Source organism: Rhamphochromis longiceps, linkage group LG4, assembly GCF_057381845.1.
Source record: "Rhamphochromis longiceps isolate RC_006_pf linkage group LG4, R_longiceps_female_GT1.1, whole genome shotgun sequence".
Taxonomy (NCBI): domain Eukaryota; kingdom Metazoa; phylum Chordata; class Actinopteri; order Cichliformes; family Cichlidae; genus Rhamphochromis; species Rhamphochromis longiceps.
Genome location: NC_140560.1, coordinates 32,376,999 through 32,396,696, shown reverse-complemented (window position 1 = coordinate 32,396,696; position 19,698 = coordinate 32,376,999). Strand labels below are relative to the sequence as shown.

At 40.0% G+C, this 19,698-nt stretch overlaps 3 protein-coding genes across 5 annotated transcripts; 1 reads left to right on the top strand and 2 right to left on the bottom strand.

Moving 5' to 3' along the window:
* Window positions 1-1,888: 1,888 nt before the first annotated feature.
* On the top strand, window positions 1,889-7,846 carry atxn7l3a (ataxin 7 like 3a). 2 transcript variants are annotated; one of them, XM_085404561.1, is made up of 14 exons: window positions 1,889-2,105; window positions 2,644-2,686; window positions 2,818-2,889; window positions 2,979-3,111; window positions 3,201-3,372; window positions 3,466-3,563; window positions 3,655-3,677; window positions 3,784-3,829; window positions 4,019-4,056; window positions 4,145-4,213; window positions 4,320-4,363; window positions 4,977-5,048; window positions 6,134-6,264; window positions 6,341-7,846. In XM_085404561.1, exons 1-14 carry the CDS (start codon window positions 2,098-2,100, stop codon window positions 6,547-6,549), a joined length of 1,158 nt encoding a protein of 385 aa, XP_085260687.1. In that variant the 5' UTR covers window positions 1,889-2,097; the 3' UTR covers window positions 6,550-7,846. The 2 variants fall into 2 exon arrangements, with proteins under 2 accessions (XP_085260687.1, XP_085260686.1); XM_085404560.1 differs by having other exon boundaries at window positions 2,783-2,889.
* A 1,574-nt stretch (window positions 7,847-9,420) lies between these two features.
* Window positions 9,421-13,796, bottom strand: tmub2 (transmembrane and ubiquitin-like domain containing 2). 2 transcript variants are annotated; one of them, XM_085404558.1, is made up of 3 exons: window positions 13,700-13,796; window positions 11,150-11,784; window positions 9,421-10,707 (listed from the first exon to the last, which is right to left on the bottom strand). In XM_085404558.1, the coding sequence occupies exons 2-3, from the start codon at window positions 11,767-11,769 to the stop codon at window positions 10,314-10,316; spliced, it is 1,014 nt and encodes a 337-aa protein (XP_085260684.1). In that variant the 5' UTR covers window positions 11,770-11,784; window positions 13,700-13,796; the 3' UTR covers window positions 9,421-10,313. The 2 variants fall into 2 exon arrangements, with proteins under 2 accessions (XP_085260684.1, XP_085260685.1); XM_085404559.1 differs by lacking the exon at window positions 13,700-13,796 and adding an exon at window positions 13,302-13,680.
* A 140-nt stretch (window positions 13,797-13,936) lies between these two features.
* On the bottom strand, window positions 13,937-19,651 carry asb16 (ankyrin repeat and SOCS box containing 16). Its single transcript, XM_085405279.1, has 7 exons — window positions 19,055-19,651; window positions 18,558-18,899; window positions 18,210-18,477; window positions 17,458-17,866; window positions 17,263-17,346; window positions 14,916-15,026; window positions 13,937-14,828 (listed from the first exon to the last, which is right to left on the bottom strand). Exons 2-7 carry the CDS (start codon window positions 18,892-18,894, stop codon window positions 14,643-14,645), a joined length of 1,395 nt encoding a protein of 464 aa, XP_085261405.1. The 5' UTR covers window positions 18,895-18,899; window positions 19,055-19,651; the 3' UTR covers window positions 13,937-14,642.
* Window positions 19,652-19,698: the final 47 nt, after the last annotated feature.

The window sequence follows — 19,698 nt, the reverse complement described above, 5'->3', positions numbered from 1 at the left end:
AACTGCAGACAAGAGGGCTTATCTCTCTTGCATGAAATCGACTCAACCGAAAAAACATCCAAGAGCGGACGCTTAGACTTGACAAAGCTACCTCCTACTTCAAGGAAAGCTAATGGCTCAGTCGCATAAGTAAAATAGGACATCTACAAGAAAAAAGTGTGGCTGCCTTTTGATTATATTGAATTTTTTTTTCATATTCTGCAACTGATTGCAATTTGTTCAGATGTCAGAGTGTTGCACACTTACAAACATTGCACAGGTCATCTGACAGGTGGCAACATTTCTGCAAACAGTTACAATCTGACTTGTAAAAAGGTGAAAAATTGCAAAATGGCAAAAAATATTGGATGTAGAGTGACGTATTGTGATAATTTAATATCATGGGGTGTCCAGTGATTCCCAAATGTAGTTCTGCTACACATGACTAAACTGAAGCAATACTCAAACCTTGATGTGATGTTGTAAAGCAGGATCCCCCACAAGGAACTCATGTCAGATGTTGCTCTGGTGGTGTATATCAAGTTCCACAAAATGGAAAAATGGCCTCTAGTGAATCCCTGACTTTAACCAAATCCAACACATAAAAGATAAACTGGAGGGCCAACTCTTCACCTAGCATAGCTGGGATGGAGAAAATCCAAAATCTTGTGGGTTTTAAAAGTAGCTGGAGCTAGAATCCAATAATCCTATGCTGGTGTAATGTTAAGGTGTCCACATACTTTCTGTCATTTAACAAAGTTAAAGTGATGACCTCATTCAGCCCGCCCAGGCTCTACAAACAGATTGTAGATAAAGAGCGAAAATCTAGCGTTCATTTATGGATGTCTGAGCTGAAAGAAACCTCGCTGTGAAAGCGGAAACACCCGAACTGTACCTTCAAAGTAAAAGTATAAACGCGCTCTTCAATACCTCACTAATCTCCCCACAGTTTTTTCTGTTTTGTTTTGTTTTGTGTTTTTTGTATTTTTCTTTTATGCAGGGTGCCATATAACCAGAAGGTCACTAAGTTTCTTCTGTACTAAATTTTTAAACACAGTTTTAAACATAATTTTATGTAATTTATTAGGACCTTAGATTTTTTGTTTGTTTTCTTAGATCCGTTTAAGGCGTTTAAGTGTAGCTGGTCTAGGTGGCGCTAATTTTGTCTGCTGCTGGCCCAGGGGCCAGAATCGGCCCTACGAAAATTACAGTCTGGCCCACTGGACTGCTTTGGAATATGTGATAGAGGGCATAAATTTCAGACTGTACATTGTATTTTCATAGCTTTTACCGTTTTCCCCACTTATAAAGCTGTCCCTTAAGACAAAATAATTAAATAATAGATGAACAATAAAGTTTTTCTTCACAATTTATTGTCAATTTCTAGTTCAAATTGGCTGTTCGTGCCCTGTGATGTTAAATGAGCTCGACAGCTCATAAAGTAAATATGAAAATTCTGGCAAGTAGCTAGCTGTTAAAGATATGTGGCTAAACAAAAATGTTAACAATTGTTTTTAAAATGTTGTTCTTCTTTCAGTTAGAAATTAAAAGATTAGATTTTTAAAAAATTAAGATACATTTCCTCATCTTGCTTGTTAATATAAAAATGCACATTAATATAGCAAATAGTGACAGAAAAATTAAATGAGTCATGATGTGTATTGGTATTTTTGAATTTAGCAACATTACTTTACATTACATTACCTTACATTACACTATTTTATATATTTTATAAGCATTTGAATGATTAAATTAGCTTAATCTCTATCCTTTTTAACGATTTCAACATGGACTGTATTCTTGATTTTTTTTTTTTTCTTTTTTGTTTTTGTCGAGTTCCAGCAACTCGCTTCACGTTTGCAGGTTAAGCTTTTATTTTTATTGCTACAACCGGAAGTTAGCTGGTTTATATGCTTTGTCGGCCTCCTCGCTCGTACCGTCAGTTTTGCTAACCGACACCTGCGACAGCAAACACTTTTATCGAGCTTTTTGTTTTGCCCGTGTTATTAGAATGGCTGTAGCTGAAGACCGGGCCTCCTGCTAACGCGTTTTATTTGGATGGACTCGGTCATGTTGCCTCCTTCAGAGAAACTGCCCGGTTCAGGCTGAGTTTTCGGCATGACAGGGTAAGAGGAAACAGTTTGAAATTAAAACACACCTAACGTCGCTACACTGTTTCTTAGTATTTGAATGCCACAAAGGCCTTTCCTTCAGCTCATATTAGTAGAGCAGTGGGGCCAGCAGATATAAACCATGAAAGGTGATATTAGCCGGAGTTAATTTGCTAAGGAACTGTCACTACCTGCGTTTAGGTTCTACTAACGTTAGCTAGTCGTTCGTGAGGTAGTTTAAATGAATGTGTTTTTGTAAAATGTAGCTATTTTTGAGCTTTCGTGTTGGCTACATAGGTATCTTGTTTATCTCAATCAAACACATGTAATGTTAAAGCTGGTTAGAGCACATAGTTAAAACCACATTTCTCTCTGTGTGTGTGATGTCCAGTAATGTGAAAATCAGGATGTTGCTGTAGCTGATATGTGCTGATATGTTCAGTTCAGGCTTGGGGTTACAGTGGTCAGATTGTACCGCTAATTATCATATGTTTACATGAAACTTCTGTGGTGATCTTGGACATGACCAGCGATTATTTCTTCTTTTCAACAGGATGAAGATAGACCTGGAACAAGTGCTAATACATATTTTTAAAGTATGTTATTTGCGACTGGTATCTTGAATATGTGTGCCTTACATCTGTTGCCTTTCAAGCATGCTGTGATTTCACTTCTATCCTATCTCTTTTAAGTCCTCAGATATCAATCTTATTACCTTGCTGTCAAGACTTCCAATAGAGATTTTCAAATGAAAATGGAGGATATGCCCCTCTCAGGCCCAGACAACACCAGGCTGGAGGTGAGGTATTACCTGTGCATACAGGTACCCATGCATTTACCTAACATTGGGTTTGTCTTTGGTGTTACACTATGTTTTTGTTGTTGTAGGCCCTGGCCCATGACATCTACTCTGAGCTGGTGGAAGATGCCTGTTTGGGCCTGTGTTTTGAGGTGCATCGAGCTGTTAAACAGGGCTATTTCTTCCTGGATGAAACGGACCAAGAGAGCATGAAGGAGTTTGGTTGGTGCCATTGGATCTGGTTTCTATTCTGTCTGTCTTCAATGTGTTTGCTTACTGTTTTTTTTTGTTTGTTTGTTTTTCCCCTCCAGAAATTGTGGATCAACCAGGAGTGGACATATTTGGGCAGGTGTACAATCAGTGGAAGAACAAAGAGTGTGAGTGTCCCAACTGTAAAAGATTAATAGCAGCTTCTCGCTTTGCTCCACATTTGGAGAAATGCCTTGGCATGGGACGCAACAGCAGCCGCATCGCCAACCGCAGGTCGGTCAGTGAAGGTCATAAAGCAGAAATTCCTGCAGTGATCCAAAGTTATACATGAAATTCTAATTTAATTATTTGATCTTCTTTTAACAGGCTAGCCAGCAGTAATAATATGAGCAAATCAGAGAGTGATCAGGAAGACAATGATGACCTTAATGATAATGACTGGTCGTATGGGGCTGAAAAAAAAAGTGAGCACTTGAGTGATTGCATTGTACTGAGAGATGAAAGAAATCTCCAGGTGGTTACTTAAAATAAACATTTCTTATTTCCTTTTTACAGCCAAGAAGAGAAAGTCAGATAAGGTATGTTTTTGTTTTGTTTGTTTTTTAAATTACACATTGTTAGTATAAATGAATTTTTCATGTGTATCATAACATTATTTTAATCTTAACATTTTTGTTTGTGCAGAGTCAAAATTCCCCAAGAAGATCCAAATCCCTGAAACATAAAAACGGTGAGTCTATCTGGGTTTTTTGTTGTTTTGTTTTTTCAAGTTCATAGCTCAAAGTTGTAGGAAACAATTCAAAGTGAAATGCAAATATTTTTCTTTTAGATGCAGATGGAATTTATAGTTCAATTTTGATTTGCTTTTAGTGGTCTCAATCTGTTACATGAACAGTGTGCTTGTGCATATGCATTCCAGGTGAGCTTGGAAGTGGCGTCGGTGCCGAATCTTACAAGGTGACAAATCCTCCTGTGATCAAATTGATTGCTAGGCTATAGAGTGTTGTAAATTCTATACTCATAAAGGTTTTGTTTTTAAATTCAGTACAACTATAATACTGGCATCAGTTATGAAACCTTGGGCCCCGATGAAGTCAGATCCCTTCTAACGACGGTGAGCAATTTTCATGAATCTGCCCAAGCATGTCATTTTTTTATTGTTCCAACTACTGATTTAATTATATAAGTGTGAATCATTAAAGTATTGTGTGTTTCTACAGCAATGTGGGGTGATATCTGAGCACACAAAGAAGATGTGTACCAGGTAATTACTGCCTAAGCCTCTGACACAAAGATTAACTTGTAATTAAACCTTTTCTGTTTTGAGAAAACAGCCAGCTGCTTTTGTGTAGCTCCCTGCAGCACAGTTTCTGGTAACATAACACCTGGATTCATGTTGGTTTAACCATCTAATTGAATCTAAATTCTGAGGTCAGCGTCCTCATAGCTTGAAATCTTAATTGCTTAGAACTGTTGTCTGAAACTGAAAGTCACAGCTGAAAATGAAATACATAAATATAAGGAAGTTGTTTTTTTTTAATTAAATAAGAAAATTGTGTATGATCAAACTAACTCAAGGGAACACAAGTGGCAACTCAAAATTGATCTCTTTTAGACCTGTTCTTTTTCTCCAAGGTGAAGAGCCAAATCTTTAAAGGTCTTAACAACAGACTTATAATAATGAGGAACCCATCAGTGACTAACCTCTAATAGTTTGTAACTCATAACTGCCCATTATCAGTTGGTCTCTGACTGTGTCCCATCAGTCCGCCCCACCTTCCCTGCTGGCTTGCAGGCAGGGAGATGTGTAAAACTATGTGGTGGGTATGGGCGGGCCATCAGTCAGGGATGTATAATGCCACCTTGTGTCCCACCAGGTCTCAGCGATGTCCCCAACACACGGACGAACAGAGGAGGGCCGTCAGGTTGTTCCTCCTGGGGCCGTCCGCGTGAGTGTACCCTGACCCGTTCCTCACCAAAACCACTAACTAGAGTGCACTTGACAAAAGTCATGTTTGAGTTGGTGTTGTTACCCTCATCGTGCAGGTGTTTGCTCAAACAGTTCACTGTTTGCTGATATGGTTGCCTTGGCTGGAGACAGTGACAGAGCGATGCTGCTGGTCGGTGTTGTGAATACTCTGGCAGAGGGACGCCTTTCTTGCCAGGAACGACTTTTATGCAAAAGCACTGTTGTAAATGACTTGTAAAGCCATTGTTAACAGAACTGAACGCTGCATGAGTTTTAAACACTGGGAAAGATCGATAGACTACCACAGGAAGTTTTTCTGGTCCTGTGAACCGGAACATGACACCAAAATCTGTGGTTGTAGCACCCTCACTTGTAACTATTTGTTATCATAAACACCACAGCCTATCGGCCTTACTAAAAATAATAATAAACCCACTCCATACATCTTAGTCTGAAGGTATGGTTTAACAGCTGAGATGAGTAGACTGCGCTTAAAGAGAAATATCATCTTAGTTCATGTATAAAATATTTCATCTACAAAGTGACAGAAATGGTGAAAATGGTTGAGTATAATTTTCCAGGCCTTGTCTTTATGCACACGGTTCAGAAAATGAAGCTATTTATCTTGTTATTGATAGAGGCAATAATAAGCAGTTTTTGATGTTATTGTTTTTGCTTGAAATTTGATTCTTTTGATTCTCGAGACATTTCCTTTTTTCCCCAAGAATTCACCTAAAATCAAAAACCCAGTGAGAGGAAGTCATGTATAAAAAAACCAGTGTGGGTCAGAAAGAAGGACATGTGTTAATAAGCACACAAAGATACATTTGTCCAACAACTATAAGCAAAATTTTGGGCAAATGTGCATTTGTGTTGTAGAGTTATTATTAAAAGTAATAGTGGTGTTGTTAGTTGTGGTGTTGTTATTGGTATCATAGAGATGGAAAAGAAACTTAAACTGAAAAGTGCAATTACATGACAGATATATAGACATTTTGTTTGTGTGTATATCTGTGTGTGGCTTTGTCTAAAACTGTGTTACTGCGTCTGTTTTTTATGTCACAGGCCAACGCTGCCTGATGCAGATGCTGTGGAGACTGACAGCTTTGACATTCCAGATGCACAACCCTTAATGAGCCGCCTGCAGTGGGAGGACTCTGATATTTCACCTACTGATTCTGCTTCATCTAAAGCCAGTAAGGAAGGGACACTCATTTAGTAATTATGACATGTAGGTTTTATCAGTAAAATACATTCCTGTTCTTGTTGCAGGCACCAACCATTCAGATTCTCGGAAGCCCAAGAAAAAGAAGAAGCCATCTCTTCCATTGAACAGTGGAGGAGGAGGAAGTGGGAGTGGAAGCCTGGCTGGAGGCGGCGGCGGCAGCAGCTCTCAGAGTAATATCAGTATATCGACCAAAAAAAAGAGGCCCAAACTCTCAGCACCTCCTATTTCAAGTATCTATGATGATTTAGCATAAGCCAATTTGTCAGACCAGCCCTCGCCTCCTCTTATTAAGTCCCTTCTTTCACACCAAGCTTTAAAAGTCTGAGCTGAATGGGATGAAACTTGACTTAGAAGTTCCTTAGTAATCATTTGGCCTTGATAACTGAGGCATCTACATTTAAAGATTTGTCCTTCCTAAATTATGAACACAGAGTTTAAGAATTGCGGTCCGAGTCCAGTCAGAGTATCTGCAATAACGGATTGGCTCACTTCCAGTGTAAAACAGAATTTACTTCCGCTATACACGTAATTTACGACGTATATTTGTCTTCAGCTGATATCGAGGAGGACTTGATGCATTCGGTTGACGCTTTGTGTGGCTGTTTCAATGAGGAGCTTCCACACAACACTGCAGAAAACTTTGCAGCCAATTAAAGAAAACTGTAAAGTAGTGAAAGTAGATTATTTGAACCAAAACATAATTTTATGCAGATATAGAAATAAAGAACATGCTACCCATGTTGCATGTCATCCTCGCTCTTGCAGCCGATCCTTTGCAATAAAGGCAAAAAAAGCTTAGAAATAAATCTTTGGAAAAAAAAATGAACCACTTGTGTGTAAATGATATCTCCTGTGCTCTAAATTTTATTTTACGGAGGGCCTTGAAGTTACAAAAGACATCAATAATAAGACCACCTGGATTCATACAAAGCACTGCAATGTCCTGGAACTGAAAAAAAACTTTTCAGACCACAAGCTGGTAGTGAAAGTTGAGGTTTTTTTCTTCTTTAAGTTCTACTTAAATTGAAAGGCCTTAAATTCTAAAACCTTCAGATACTCTGTCATTGGTGAGCCTGTGACCGGCCCCTCTTCTTGGACTTTGCGTTCAGACTCGGTCGTAAGGACACGTTCAACACTTGACACACATATACTGGAGTACTCATCGGTGGCTTTTTAATTCTAGCATTGTATTGCACAGTCGTGCGTGTGTGTGTGTTTGTGTGTCTGTATGATGATTTGCATTTAGCGTGACTGTCAATTTTGTGTGCGTGCGTGCCTGTGGGTAAGTGTACGTGCGGTTGATGTGTGTGTAATCATTCTTTTCACAAAACTATGCATCCTAGAATGTGACTCTTGTGAAAGTATGTGTGTCATTTGGAATATTTAACTCGTTTACATTAACGGTATATTTAAGTTTGTATTTGTCACTGCCTTTGTGGTGATGTGCATATTACTTGTGTGTAAATGCAGAATTTTGATATTTGATGAGCCAGTAGGCTTTTGGGGCACATGTACAGTACATGTATGTTTGACATAAATCATGAATTCAACGTTTATTTGTTTCCTTCTTAGAAAGCCTTGTCCTGTGTGCTTTCACTCACTTTGCTTGTAGATTACATTGTAAAAGTAGATCAGCCCAGCAGTTCAGCTTGTTGTTAATGACCATGAGCGATAAGGTTGCATTTTGTAAGCTTGTAACCAACAGTGTCTGATGTAAATTATGAGGTTTATTACATATTGTAGATGCCAAAGTCCTGTACTTTTCAGGTCTTGGAGAAGAATTAGTTTTTCTTCTAAATTGGAAATTGCTCACCCAAAGACTTTATGCAGTTTTTATAGTGGAATCTGAAGTGCAAATCCAGGATGCTTTATTTTAATCAGGATTTCATAAAGAGGGAAGGTAAAGTTGACCTATTCTGTTTATTCTTATTTTATTTCATGTATATTGAATGTTCATATTAAACATGGGGAAAGTTGCCAATGTGCCAGGCATAAGCACCTGCGATTCATCAAGAGGGGATATCCTTAGTAAGGTCATCTCAAGCACACAGCTGTCCCACCCACCTATAGTTAGAACCTTCTGTTTGCAGGAGGCAACCAACCAGAAATCAAAGGAGCTAAATATACTTATTTCAGATGGATGAAATGTGGGGCTTTAACTGTCAACTGTTAATCATACGAAGAATAAGAATGTGGAGTTTGAAATGAGGCCAACCTATTGATTTACTTAATAGTTTAAGTAACCCCTGTTTTAAACCAGTCATTTTAATTTATCTTTCATTATTTGCACTTTTTTGTTGCATTTTCATATATACCTTTCATGAGGTTGGACATTTTTGTGACTTTCTGTCTCACTAAAAGGCCTTCGGAGAGAGAATTTTGGCACTTTTGTCCAAACTCATTTGTTACATTTTTTAACATCAGCGTAATTGGCAGTTTTGAAGATACAATCATGTCTCTTTGTGAAGGCATTCTTGATGCTTTTGGACCAGCTATTTCCAAGAAATAGAACAGAAAGCGATCTCGACATCTGCAACCGCAGAGGTGCTGCATGTACCAGACTGTTTGGTGGATTAACGGATGCTGATTAAGGGTTCACATTCACCAGGTTCTCTATTTTTAAGCATTTGTTCAAGTTTTGAGGGTCATGTAATACAATCCTTAAAGTCAAGTGCTTTCAATTTTCTCTCACAATCGTGACAATCTGCCAAAGCCCGATTTTGTCCCTATATTTCTGACTGTGCCCGGTTGAATCTGTCCAGTAAAATCTTGCTATGTGCACTAATGTTAAATGAACTGTTTTAGATAATTTGGTAACTATGATCCAATGGTCATGGCACTGTTTGTGAATAAGGGTAACTGCTTGTGGTTTATTTGTGGCTCTTTGTGTATTTCTGTGCTGTAGAAGTGCAATGACAAAAGAAAGCAATGTTGTGACTTTCCTTTTTTTTCCATGCACAAGCACAAATAAGTGCATGTGTGCACAACTTGTATCTGAACACAATGTGATACATAAATTATTTTTCTTTTTTTTCCACTGCCATGCATACTGATGTTTGTATATAAATAAACACCAATACCATGAGACTGACTTCTTTAAACCACAAAGAGCTAGTAGAAGGGGTTTGTTTTGAAATGCTTTAATAAGAGATGCAACTGAAACCAGAGCAGTCTGACAGCAAGTGCCAGATGCACATTGATTCATTGTATAATTTTATTTACACAAAATACACAATATATTTACAGTATCTTTTCATAATGTTTAAATTAAACTACTCTTACGTAGCATAAAAGAAACAGTCTTGCACTGAGGCAGTTGTACAATTTATATTTGCATACAGAGAGCTCGAGTCATTCAAATAATACAATGATGGCAAAGACTCAAACTGGCACACGCAGCACAACAGTGAGTGGTTCCAAATGATTTTAAGCCATTTTTTGGTTGGTTTTCTTAAAAGGTACAGTATGTAAAATCTTACCACTAGATGTCAACTGAATTCTATTTTGCTACCCCTCCCAATTCAAGTGCATAATGCTAATTAAGGTGGCTGCCGTTCACCTGTAGTAAGTGTAGACTGTATTTACTGTACATTTAAAACACAAAGTCATCTCAAAAGAATAGCGCACAGGAAAGCATAATGAGTATTTTACAGCAATAAAGAGCCATGAGATGAAGCCAGTATTACAACATGGTCTGAACCACTACATCTTTGAATAGGAACTAAATTAGGTTTTAGTTAAAGCAAATGCTCACTCACTGCTGTTTTTTTGTCTTGTTTTTTTTAAACTGCACTTACACTCCTCAGTCACTCATGTTTTTAATCTTTGTACATGCACAAACAGGCTCACTTAACCACCCACACGCTCGCACAAATGCACGCTCTCAAACCAGCTGCAGCATCTGCACCGAGGCCCTTTATGGTCAGTACATCTCTCCAGACACTCACCCACTGCTGTAGTTATTTTTATTTCACCTCACAACATTCAACTATAAGTGTGTGCCCTTTCTTTGCCTTTTCAGCGGCTGTGCATCCCAAATATCAAAAAGCTAAAGAACACAGTGACTCCCACAAGGGAGATGGTCGCAGGGGCGGTGAAGAACTGCCTGTAGTTGAGGCGGAAATACCACACGACAGCAAGAATCACCACAAAGACAGGCACCACCAGGCTGCCGGTGCTTATGGCTACACCTGCCGCCCTGAATCCACTGGAGACTCCGGACCCGGCTCCTGCTCCTGTTCCGGACTGAGCCCCCTCCTCTGGACTGGAATCATGCAGGGTCTGAGAGATGTGGCAGTGGATCACGCTGTTGTCTGTGATGTTTAGGGATAACAGAGTCCTCTTGGGATCCTGCAGCAGCTGGCCTTGGAAGATTAATTTAATTTGATGCTCCCGCCCTGAGAAACATTTGCTGGAAAAGAAGGGAGATGAGAAATTAAAGCAGTTATAAGGCGCTTTCTTTCCAAGAGTTAGACAAGAAGATCAATACCACTCCTGTACAATCAATCCAAGGTTTCAGACATAAGCCAATTAACTTACTTAGCAGAAAGACAATAAAAGAAACTTTTGGCTCTGTCTAAAGGTAATAAAATATGCCTTAAATGAACATTTATAAGCTGACTGAGTAATATGTGGCATCTTGTTTAAGCTTTGCAAAAAACAAAAAACATGAAAAGCAACAGTAAGGTAAAGCCTTCCAGTGTAAGCCAGCAAACTAAGTATAAGCTCTTGATAAATTAACATTGCAAGGTGGCACAATCTTTATGCTAAGCTAACTGCCTAATGGGTGTATCATCTGTGAATTATTCTGATATTCTTGAAGTTTGGTGGATTTTCACAGTTATTTTACCAACCTTTTTAGTATCCCAACTGTATCTTGTGGCTCTACAACAGCCACCTCCTCTGTGTCATTCAAAAACTTCAGACGGACAGAGATGGAAGTGGTACTACTGGTGATGGTAGGAGAAGAGGTGGTGCTGGTCAAAATTGGAATAGGCTTTGTAGCCTTTTTCACTTCCTCCTCCAACTCCTCCTCCTCATCCTCCTCATCAGCCTCATCATCCTCTCCATCAGAAGTGACAAGCAGTCTTCCAGCCTGTGGTTGTTTGCTCTGTATGTCCAGCAACAAATCTGTCCAAACCCCCTCGGCTCCCTCTACAGTCCCCTCACCCTCTCCTCTGTCAGCTGCCGGCTCTCCTTCGTCCGGCTTGTTCTCCTGAGAAGGTGGAGGCGTCTGCTGCTCAGGGGTGTCGGCACTAGCTGACCCTCCACCGTAGTTGTCATGGCCTCCCAGTCCAATCAGAGAGGCATGAGCACCCACAGTGAGGATCGTGCCCAATATGTGGTCTCCCCGATCAGCCACATGGGTTGAGAGCCAAGCCAAGATGAGAGCCAAGAACAGAAGCAATACACCACCTGCTGCTGTCACCTCATCCTCCATCCCATCCAACATGGTCAGTGCACACACTGCCATCTCTGTCCTCTAATCCTGAAGAAAACACAGGTTTAAGACATTTCGTAGCATACAATTTCAAATGTGGCTCCAAGTGCTGTAGAGCCTGCTCAACAGTTTGCCTCATACTGCATGTGATAGTATGATCTAAACAAACTGATCTAAACTTTCTAAGATAACCTTGTCGATGTACACAGAACTTCCTACATGAAAACATGGTTTTTCTCCTGCAAATATGTGATTTGTTGTTATCCCCAGACAAGTTTACTTTTTTTCCCCCTCAAATAAAAATCATCATAATAACAAAACTACTTTTTTAAACCACTGTTAATCAGGGTTCTATATACTCAAGCATAAAATAGGGGATCTCAAAGATCCATTTTGAGTTAGGAATAAGTTTGGGAATTTTCCTGTTATTTCTGGTCATTGACAATTTCTATTATAATCTGGTGTTTATTCTTTGAAGGAAAACCAAAATTAGCACAGCAAAGACACTGAATGAGGTGGCAGGCATGACATTATCCAAAGGAAGCCAGCTGTAATACTGTTGCGTTTGTTTTTTTTCCCCTTGCACAAACCTTTTGGCACTCTACAGAAAGGTTTTAGCCTAAGCCAAAAACAATGTGCGCATTGTAAAGTTTTTTTTCCCTTTTTTTTTTTTGCCAATTTTTCTTCTATTTATGAACTGATAAATAACAAAGCAAGAGGGGGGTTATTATATAATGTATCAGAGACTCATTATCCTTACTTAATGGAAACTTAGACTATAGTCACACATCCATAGTTGAAGCCATGAAATACTCTAGCATATTAATTTGTTTTTTTATTCGTTTTTGGGGTTTTTTTGTTGAAACAAGCAAGAAGGCTCCTCTACATCTATTCAGTTACAGCTAAACAACGTCAATTGCACTCTGAGATCTCTACAGGTCTTACAGTACACTGAACAAGACAACCATATGGTAGCACTGGGTTTACTTAACTGTGACAAACTAGCAATTTCTCACTCCAGGTTTACTGCATCAAACAATTAATTTATTACTGACATATCTATGAAACACTAGAAAAGCAGATAAACAAGGGAACTGGGCAAAGGAGAGGTTTGGGTTATTCAACTGTCAAAATATTTACTGATCAATTTTCTAATTTCAGCCCATTTGAAAACATGTGAAAACGACATGACACAGGATTTGATTCACATGTTCCACCCATAGGCTGTATGATGACGGGGGAAAACATAAGTGTAATATCTTTTTTCCTCCTTCTTGAAGTGTAAGTTTACTTCTTTGTGTAGGACACTCATTCATGCTTACAACCCGTTTTTCTGTGCATTTACTCTTCTATTCTTGTAGACACAAACTCTAGTGAAAGCACTTCAAAGCTCAGTAGCTGCATGCAGTTGCATATTTACATTTGTACTTTTTAATTTTTTTTTTAAGAAGAATTGTAGTAGGGGGGGGGAGATAAACCTTTCAAGGTGTATTTACAAATTCAGAAATCAAGGCCTGGTTTCATCGGCGTCAGAATTACTTTACAGAAATACACGTAGCATTTACCAAGGTTGGTCAACAGCTGTTTCGTGTAGCAGGGAAGTCTCAGCCAGCCATCCGGCTAATTCAGGGCCGTGTCATTATTGTTTTCCCCTCTTTTTCTTCCTGTCATGATTTTTCCACACGATGTACAGCCTTAACCTAGACGCTAGCCACAACGAAAGCTATTCTGCTGCACTTACAACACTGTAGTTTACGCTGCTGTCTACGACCCAACTTAGCTTCCCACCTAGCTTAAGTAGCTAACTGGAAAAAAAAAAAAACACGACCTTCCGTTGTTTACGGCTCTCATAGTTCGATTTATTTTGTCGCATAATAGTTGTCCGACAGAGCAACTGCTTCGGCCAGACATATAAAAGTCTTTATCGTATGTACCGATATGCATAAACATCAAATGATCTCACCTGCCAGCTGTAAAATCAGCGCATGGTTGAAGGCGAGGCTTAATGCTAGCTAGCAGCTGCTGCTGCTTAAAAACCACATAATAAACATAGCGGCGGCGTGACGTCATCACGGGCCAGCGGGGTGGGCGCGTGTTTTGGAAACTGTTTGCGCGCCCATTGCTCCACTTCTATGATACAACGTAAATAAATACATAACTGTAGTTTTTTTGAAAACAGTTTTATTGTTACATCGTTGTTAGTTGTTTATTTGAAAATATTTAAATATTTTATTAATTTATATATAACAGCACCTAAGAAAAAAACTAATCCTATGATTTGTATGGCCCAAAGTTGTTCGTAGGTTCAGTATTCACAAAGGATTCAAAACGAAATCAATTAATTAAATGAAAAAATATGTGAACTCTGTGTTAGCCCTGTAATAGCCTGGCGACTGGTGGGTCCAGTGTGTACCCAGTCTCTGCCCCATGAGAGCTGAGAGAGGCGACAACGAGCATTTCAAACTTCCTCTGACATTAACATCAGGAGAAAAACTGCACCAGGAGCTTCTTTTCATTGACTTCTCTGTCTGCAGCTCCTTCTTCATTACTTCCATGAACATTTCGTATACACATATAGCACCAACTAATCCAAATCAACAGTAAATAGCCCGAAACTTCTTAGAACTTCATCTGAACGTTTTCTTGGTTATTCTCTTCCCCATGAACAAATAAAACCATTAAATGTGTCTGAATTTCACAAACAACAATTGTTAGTTTAAAATAGTATCACAAACATGTCATTTAAATCTAATTTACATACATTTGTGTTCTTCAGTGCAACTATTTTTGTAAGGTCAAGTAACACGCTCATTTCTATCATATGTATCTCAGGGTCACCACCTGAAAACCCCTGAAATCTAAAATAATATAAGTTTCCAATGAGGCAAGATATACAATACGTACAGTCAGAAGAGCGTGCCATCATTACAGAGCAACAAATAATCCCTTACACAGCTGGGAATGTCCAGTTTGCTGACAACTGAGTGACACTGGACTCCTAAATGCTGACGTAAAGCACACCGACAGAGATGCTGCAGAGAGCGAGGCTGAGCACTTCGCTGACGCACCAACTGGAAGAAAGACCGATGCTCCTGAGGCAGGGAGGTAGAAACAGAAACACTACAGTGCTGAAGGTAAACAAGCAGAGGAGAGTAGATTTAACACTGCGGAGAGCTCACCTCATATATCTCAGCAGACACAGCATCCATCCATTCACAGGGCGGGAGGTGGGGGTACGAGTTCAGCAGCACCTCGACAGTGGCCAGGGAGAGCACACACTGCTTCAGCATCTGCAAATAAAACACTGCTTGTAAAATTTGACAGTAACTAATTAATCATTCAATAGCTTATTACATTTAAGTGATGTTATTTTGGTAATAAAACATGTTACTTTATGAATTTTATGTCATATGGTACCAATAACTATTACATGCTGATGACACTGGTGTCACAGTCCATGTTTTTTGCTGTGTATTTGTTAAGTTTTTGTTTCCTGTTTTGATTTAAATGACGTTTTTCTCATTCTGCACATTTTTCCAGAGTCTCCTGTGTTTCTTTGACTTCCTCTGTTTTGTCTGTGCTTTAGTTTCCTTGTCTTCCTAATCTGTTCCAGCCCTGGGCCATGCCCGGCCTCGCATCCTATGACAGCTGAGAGACACTCTATTAAAGATTCACCTCTTCTCTATTTCACCTGCTTCTGCTGAGCACATTTAGGTCCCATCTACAACTGACACATAAGGGCCCCACCCACTTTATTAGGTACACTTTGCTTCTCATGTGTTGAACTCCGTTTTGCCTTCAGAAGTGCCTTAATTCTTCATCTCACAGATTCAACAAAGTACTGAATACATTCAGTGGAGAATTTGGTCCATGTAGAAATGATGACACGATGCAGTTGCTGCAGATATGTCACCTTCACATCCACCACGTCCCAGAAGTTCTCTATTGGATTGAGATCTGGTGACTTTAAAGGCCATTTGAGTACAGTAACATCACTGTCACGTTTAAGGAGTTGATGAGTGGCAACCGGCGTGGTTTCTGCTGCTGGAGCCCATGGGTGTCCAACTCCAGGCCTCAAGGGCCAGTCTCCTGCAGGTTTTAGATGTGTCCTTGATCCAACACAGCTGATTTAAATGGCTAAATTGCCTCCTCAACATGTCTTGAAGTTGTCCAGAGGGCTGGTAATGAACTAATCATTTGATTCAGGTGTGTTGACTTAGGGTAATATTTAAAACCAGGACCTTGAGCCTGGAGCTGGACACCCCTACTCGAGCCCATCTGCTTCATGGTTTGATCTGTTATGCATTTACAGATACTCGTCTGCACACCTTGGTTGTAACAGGTGGTTATTTGAGTTTCTCGATTACCTGGTTTCCATCAGCTCTTCTGAGCTATGACATAAATGAGATATTTTCTCCCACAAAACTGATGCTCACTGGATATTTTCTCTTTTTCAGATCATTTTCTGTAAACACTAGAAATGGTTGTGTGAGATGAACGGTTTTGGAAGCATCAGACCACACTGGCACCAACAATCACGCCACCTTCAAAGTAATTTAAATCACCTTTCTTCCCCATTCTGTTTGAACTCTAGCATTTTTACCATGTCTTCATGCGTAAATGCACTAAGTTGCTGATGATTAGACATTTGCATTCTTAAACAGGTATACCTAATAAAGTGGCAGGTGTATTTATATAATTGTTCACACTATATCAAATATTTGATCTTGTGAAGGTTTCATCACTAATCACTGAGTCTATTCTCAGCTCAGGCATGTCAAACATAATGAAAGTCAGAGATGTGCATAACTTTCTTTAGCAGCAATAGAGAGCCTGGTTTCACTCCTGACTTCTCATATTTGAACATAAACCATGATCTTTCCCTAAATGAAAGAGGTAGTAAAAACGAAACTAAAGAAAGGCCGAAACAGGAAGCAAACTGCAGACTACAGCGTCTCAGCCGTCTTCTTTCAGCCAGCACACTAGCTTACTTATATGCTGTTTAAAACAAGTATTATAAACCCAACTTGCAGCTTTATAAAAGTCAGGATTTCTTGAAATGGAGAGAAAGACTTAATTTGAATAAAAAGGACATATTGACATTATTCCTTTTTTCCATGTTCACTTTTTGCTTTTTACGTTCTCACTAACTTTGTTGGTTTTGTCTAATTTTAAAGTGTTTACATTTTTTTATTTACATATTTTGTTGCAGATTTACAAAAATGTAGATAGACACCCCCCCCCCCCCATCTAATATTTCATAATGTTTTTTTCTTGTTTGTTTCTACTCTTCAGACTTTGACATGTATTAATATTTCATTTAAAGATTGTTTTGTTTTTTACAATCCCTGATGTAGTATTTATCTAAGCCTTACGTATTTTGAAATTGTTGCCTCATGAAGTTTCATCACCACACTGACAGCACTGGCATGGAGTCAGTGTTGTCAGTGTGCGCGCATTAGATAACACTACAATTTACATGCAGCAGTTCTCACATTCCCTCACAGCGTGGCTGTTTGATCAAACCTTTGGTGAAACAGGCTTAGCTCCGTGGTTCAGAAGTGATCGTGCAATTGCTTCAGGTTGCTGGTCCGGGAAATCTTCTACCACCTTAAAAACCAAACAGAAAAGTTTTTATCCGAATGCTCAAACTTAAAAATGTGTTTCTGTGTTTGCAATGCTAAATAGTACTTTGTTGCTCTTATACATAGCATCTGCTACCTGCAGCAAACAGTCCATGGCTGTGTATCCTGCACAGTTGGTGACATCAGCCTTGGCCCCATGCTGCAGGAGGAGGTCTACAATCCTGGGGCAGCAGTTTGCACAGGCGTTGTGCAGTGGAGTGTGCTGCTTCCTGCCTGCAGTTCGAGCATCGGCTCCTGCGTCCAGAAGCTTCTGAACCACACGAAGATAGCGTCCAGCCTCAGATGGTCTCTCGGCTCCGGAGCATGCAGCGTTCAGAGGGGTCTCGCCCTCTCGATTTGTGGCTAACACATCAGCTCCGTGGCTAAGAAAGAGCTGGACGTGCTCTTCGAGGCCTCGCCGAGCAGCCACATGCAGAGGTGTGAGTCTCGACTCCCTGGTCCTCACATTGACCTCTGCACCTCCTTCTAAAAGCAGCTCAGCGCAGCTTTAAAGAATAGTACATTTACTGGTCACGACATGCACAATATCTACATTCAGTCCATAAGAAATCCATCTCCCTCAGATATTTTTCATAATATCTCAGAAATGTTTTTTTTCCTGGCTCACTAGATTTGTATTATTACATTACATTCTATTAAACTACGTTGGTTTTTTTTGTTGTTGTTTTTTTACCGCAGTTGAGAAAATAGCCTTTAAAGGACATTTTTCATATAAGACAAGATTAATATAAAGCTTTGCTTCAGCTACTCCTTGGCAACAATACCCTCTGCTGAATATTTCTGCTTAAGCACAATAAGAATAAAGTCGTCAGCTTTTTTAGCACTTACTGGAATGACTGGGCAGAGGTACAGAGGTGAAGAGGGGCACTGCCATCTGCAGCCAACAGATCAGGCTCTGCTCCATGAGAGAGCAGCAGCTGGACACAAATAGAATGGCCACCTATGCAGGCATCGTGGAGGGCTGTGTTGCCTCCAGGGTCAGCGTTCACCTCCGCCTCACGAAACAGCAGCTCCTCCACACATGCTGTGTGTCCTCTGCTGGCAGCCAGACGTAAGGCTGAGGTCTGTTTCACCGTGGAGCTCATGGTCCACATGCCTGGCGGAAGAAGGAAAAGGGAGTTCATTCAATTAAAGCGTTTATAGAAGATTAAAAGATAGAGATCTGTAAAGTCATACCCATCTCTGGAGCCCACACCATCTCCTCATGCACCGTCTCCATCAAGGCATTGACCATAGCAGGGTCCTTCAGCACTGCATACACTCCTTTCATGTCCCCGCACATGAAGGTGTTGTGGACGGCAGTGTCTCTGCACTTCACCTGGGGCGGAGGGGCCCTGACTTCCTGGAGCCGCTGCTGACGGGGAGGAGGCCTTGGGGCCCGAGGCAAAGGCGCTCTAGTCATGGCTCTCCTGTGAGCCAGTGCCCGCCGTGCATCCTCCCATTCCTGAAACGCCTGCTCCAGTCTCAGAGAGCGCAGTGAAGTAGAGGTAAATGGGAATGTGTCCTTTGACATGGGGCCTTAAAGTCAAAACACAGGTTTAAAAGTACTGATTTCATGCCATTTTCCAGTTTTATCACAGCAGAACATTAACACATTCACCCCGCTAAAGCCAGCCTCTGAAGCACTGGGAAGTACTGTTTACTGAAAATAGCAACATGCAGCGTTTACTCACCCTTTAATGGAACAGCTGTGAGTGACAGGAGTCCAAGCAGAGGTCAACTAAATACTTTCACAGCTAGAATCAGGTTCATTTCCCTTTGAAATTAAACTATTATGAAGCGATTTCCAAATTAAATGCCCTTCCGTGGTGGCTACAGTCACAAGATTGTTGCACAAGTTCAGCACTGAATATTAATAGATCAGAACGTAAGCTGATACTAAGTGTTTCCACAGCGACCACTAGATGACAGTATCGACCCAGCATTTAGCTCTATTGCGGTCATGAACGCCAAAGAGCATAGAAGTATCAAGATAATCTATAGAAATCAACGAGGAAGGCCACGTGATCACAACTTTAAAAAGTGAGTAAATTCATAGCGTCCCGAAATTCACGTAAGGGAAAGGTGGTAAGAAGAAAAGCCAATTTGGAGTTTATTACGAATAAACTTGATAGCTTTCACAACTACGACAGCTGTCTACCTGAACATCTACTGCTCACGAGTAAAAAAAAAGAAAATGTTTTGCTCTCTCAGAGATGATACTAGCTCGTCTGGGAGACATTACAAAATTGCTAAAGAATTTTGTCTTTTAAGAAAAAAGAGTATTTGCGTGAATCGGTTATTTTTATTAGTAAGATAGGTTTGTTATTAACCACGC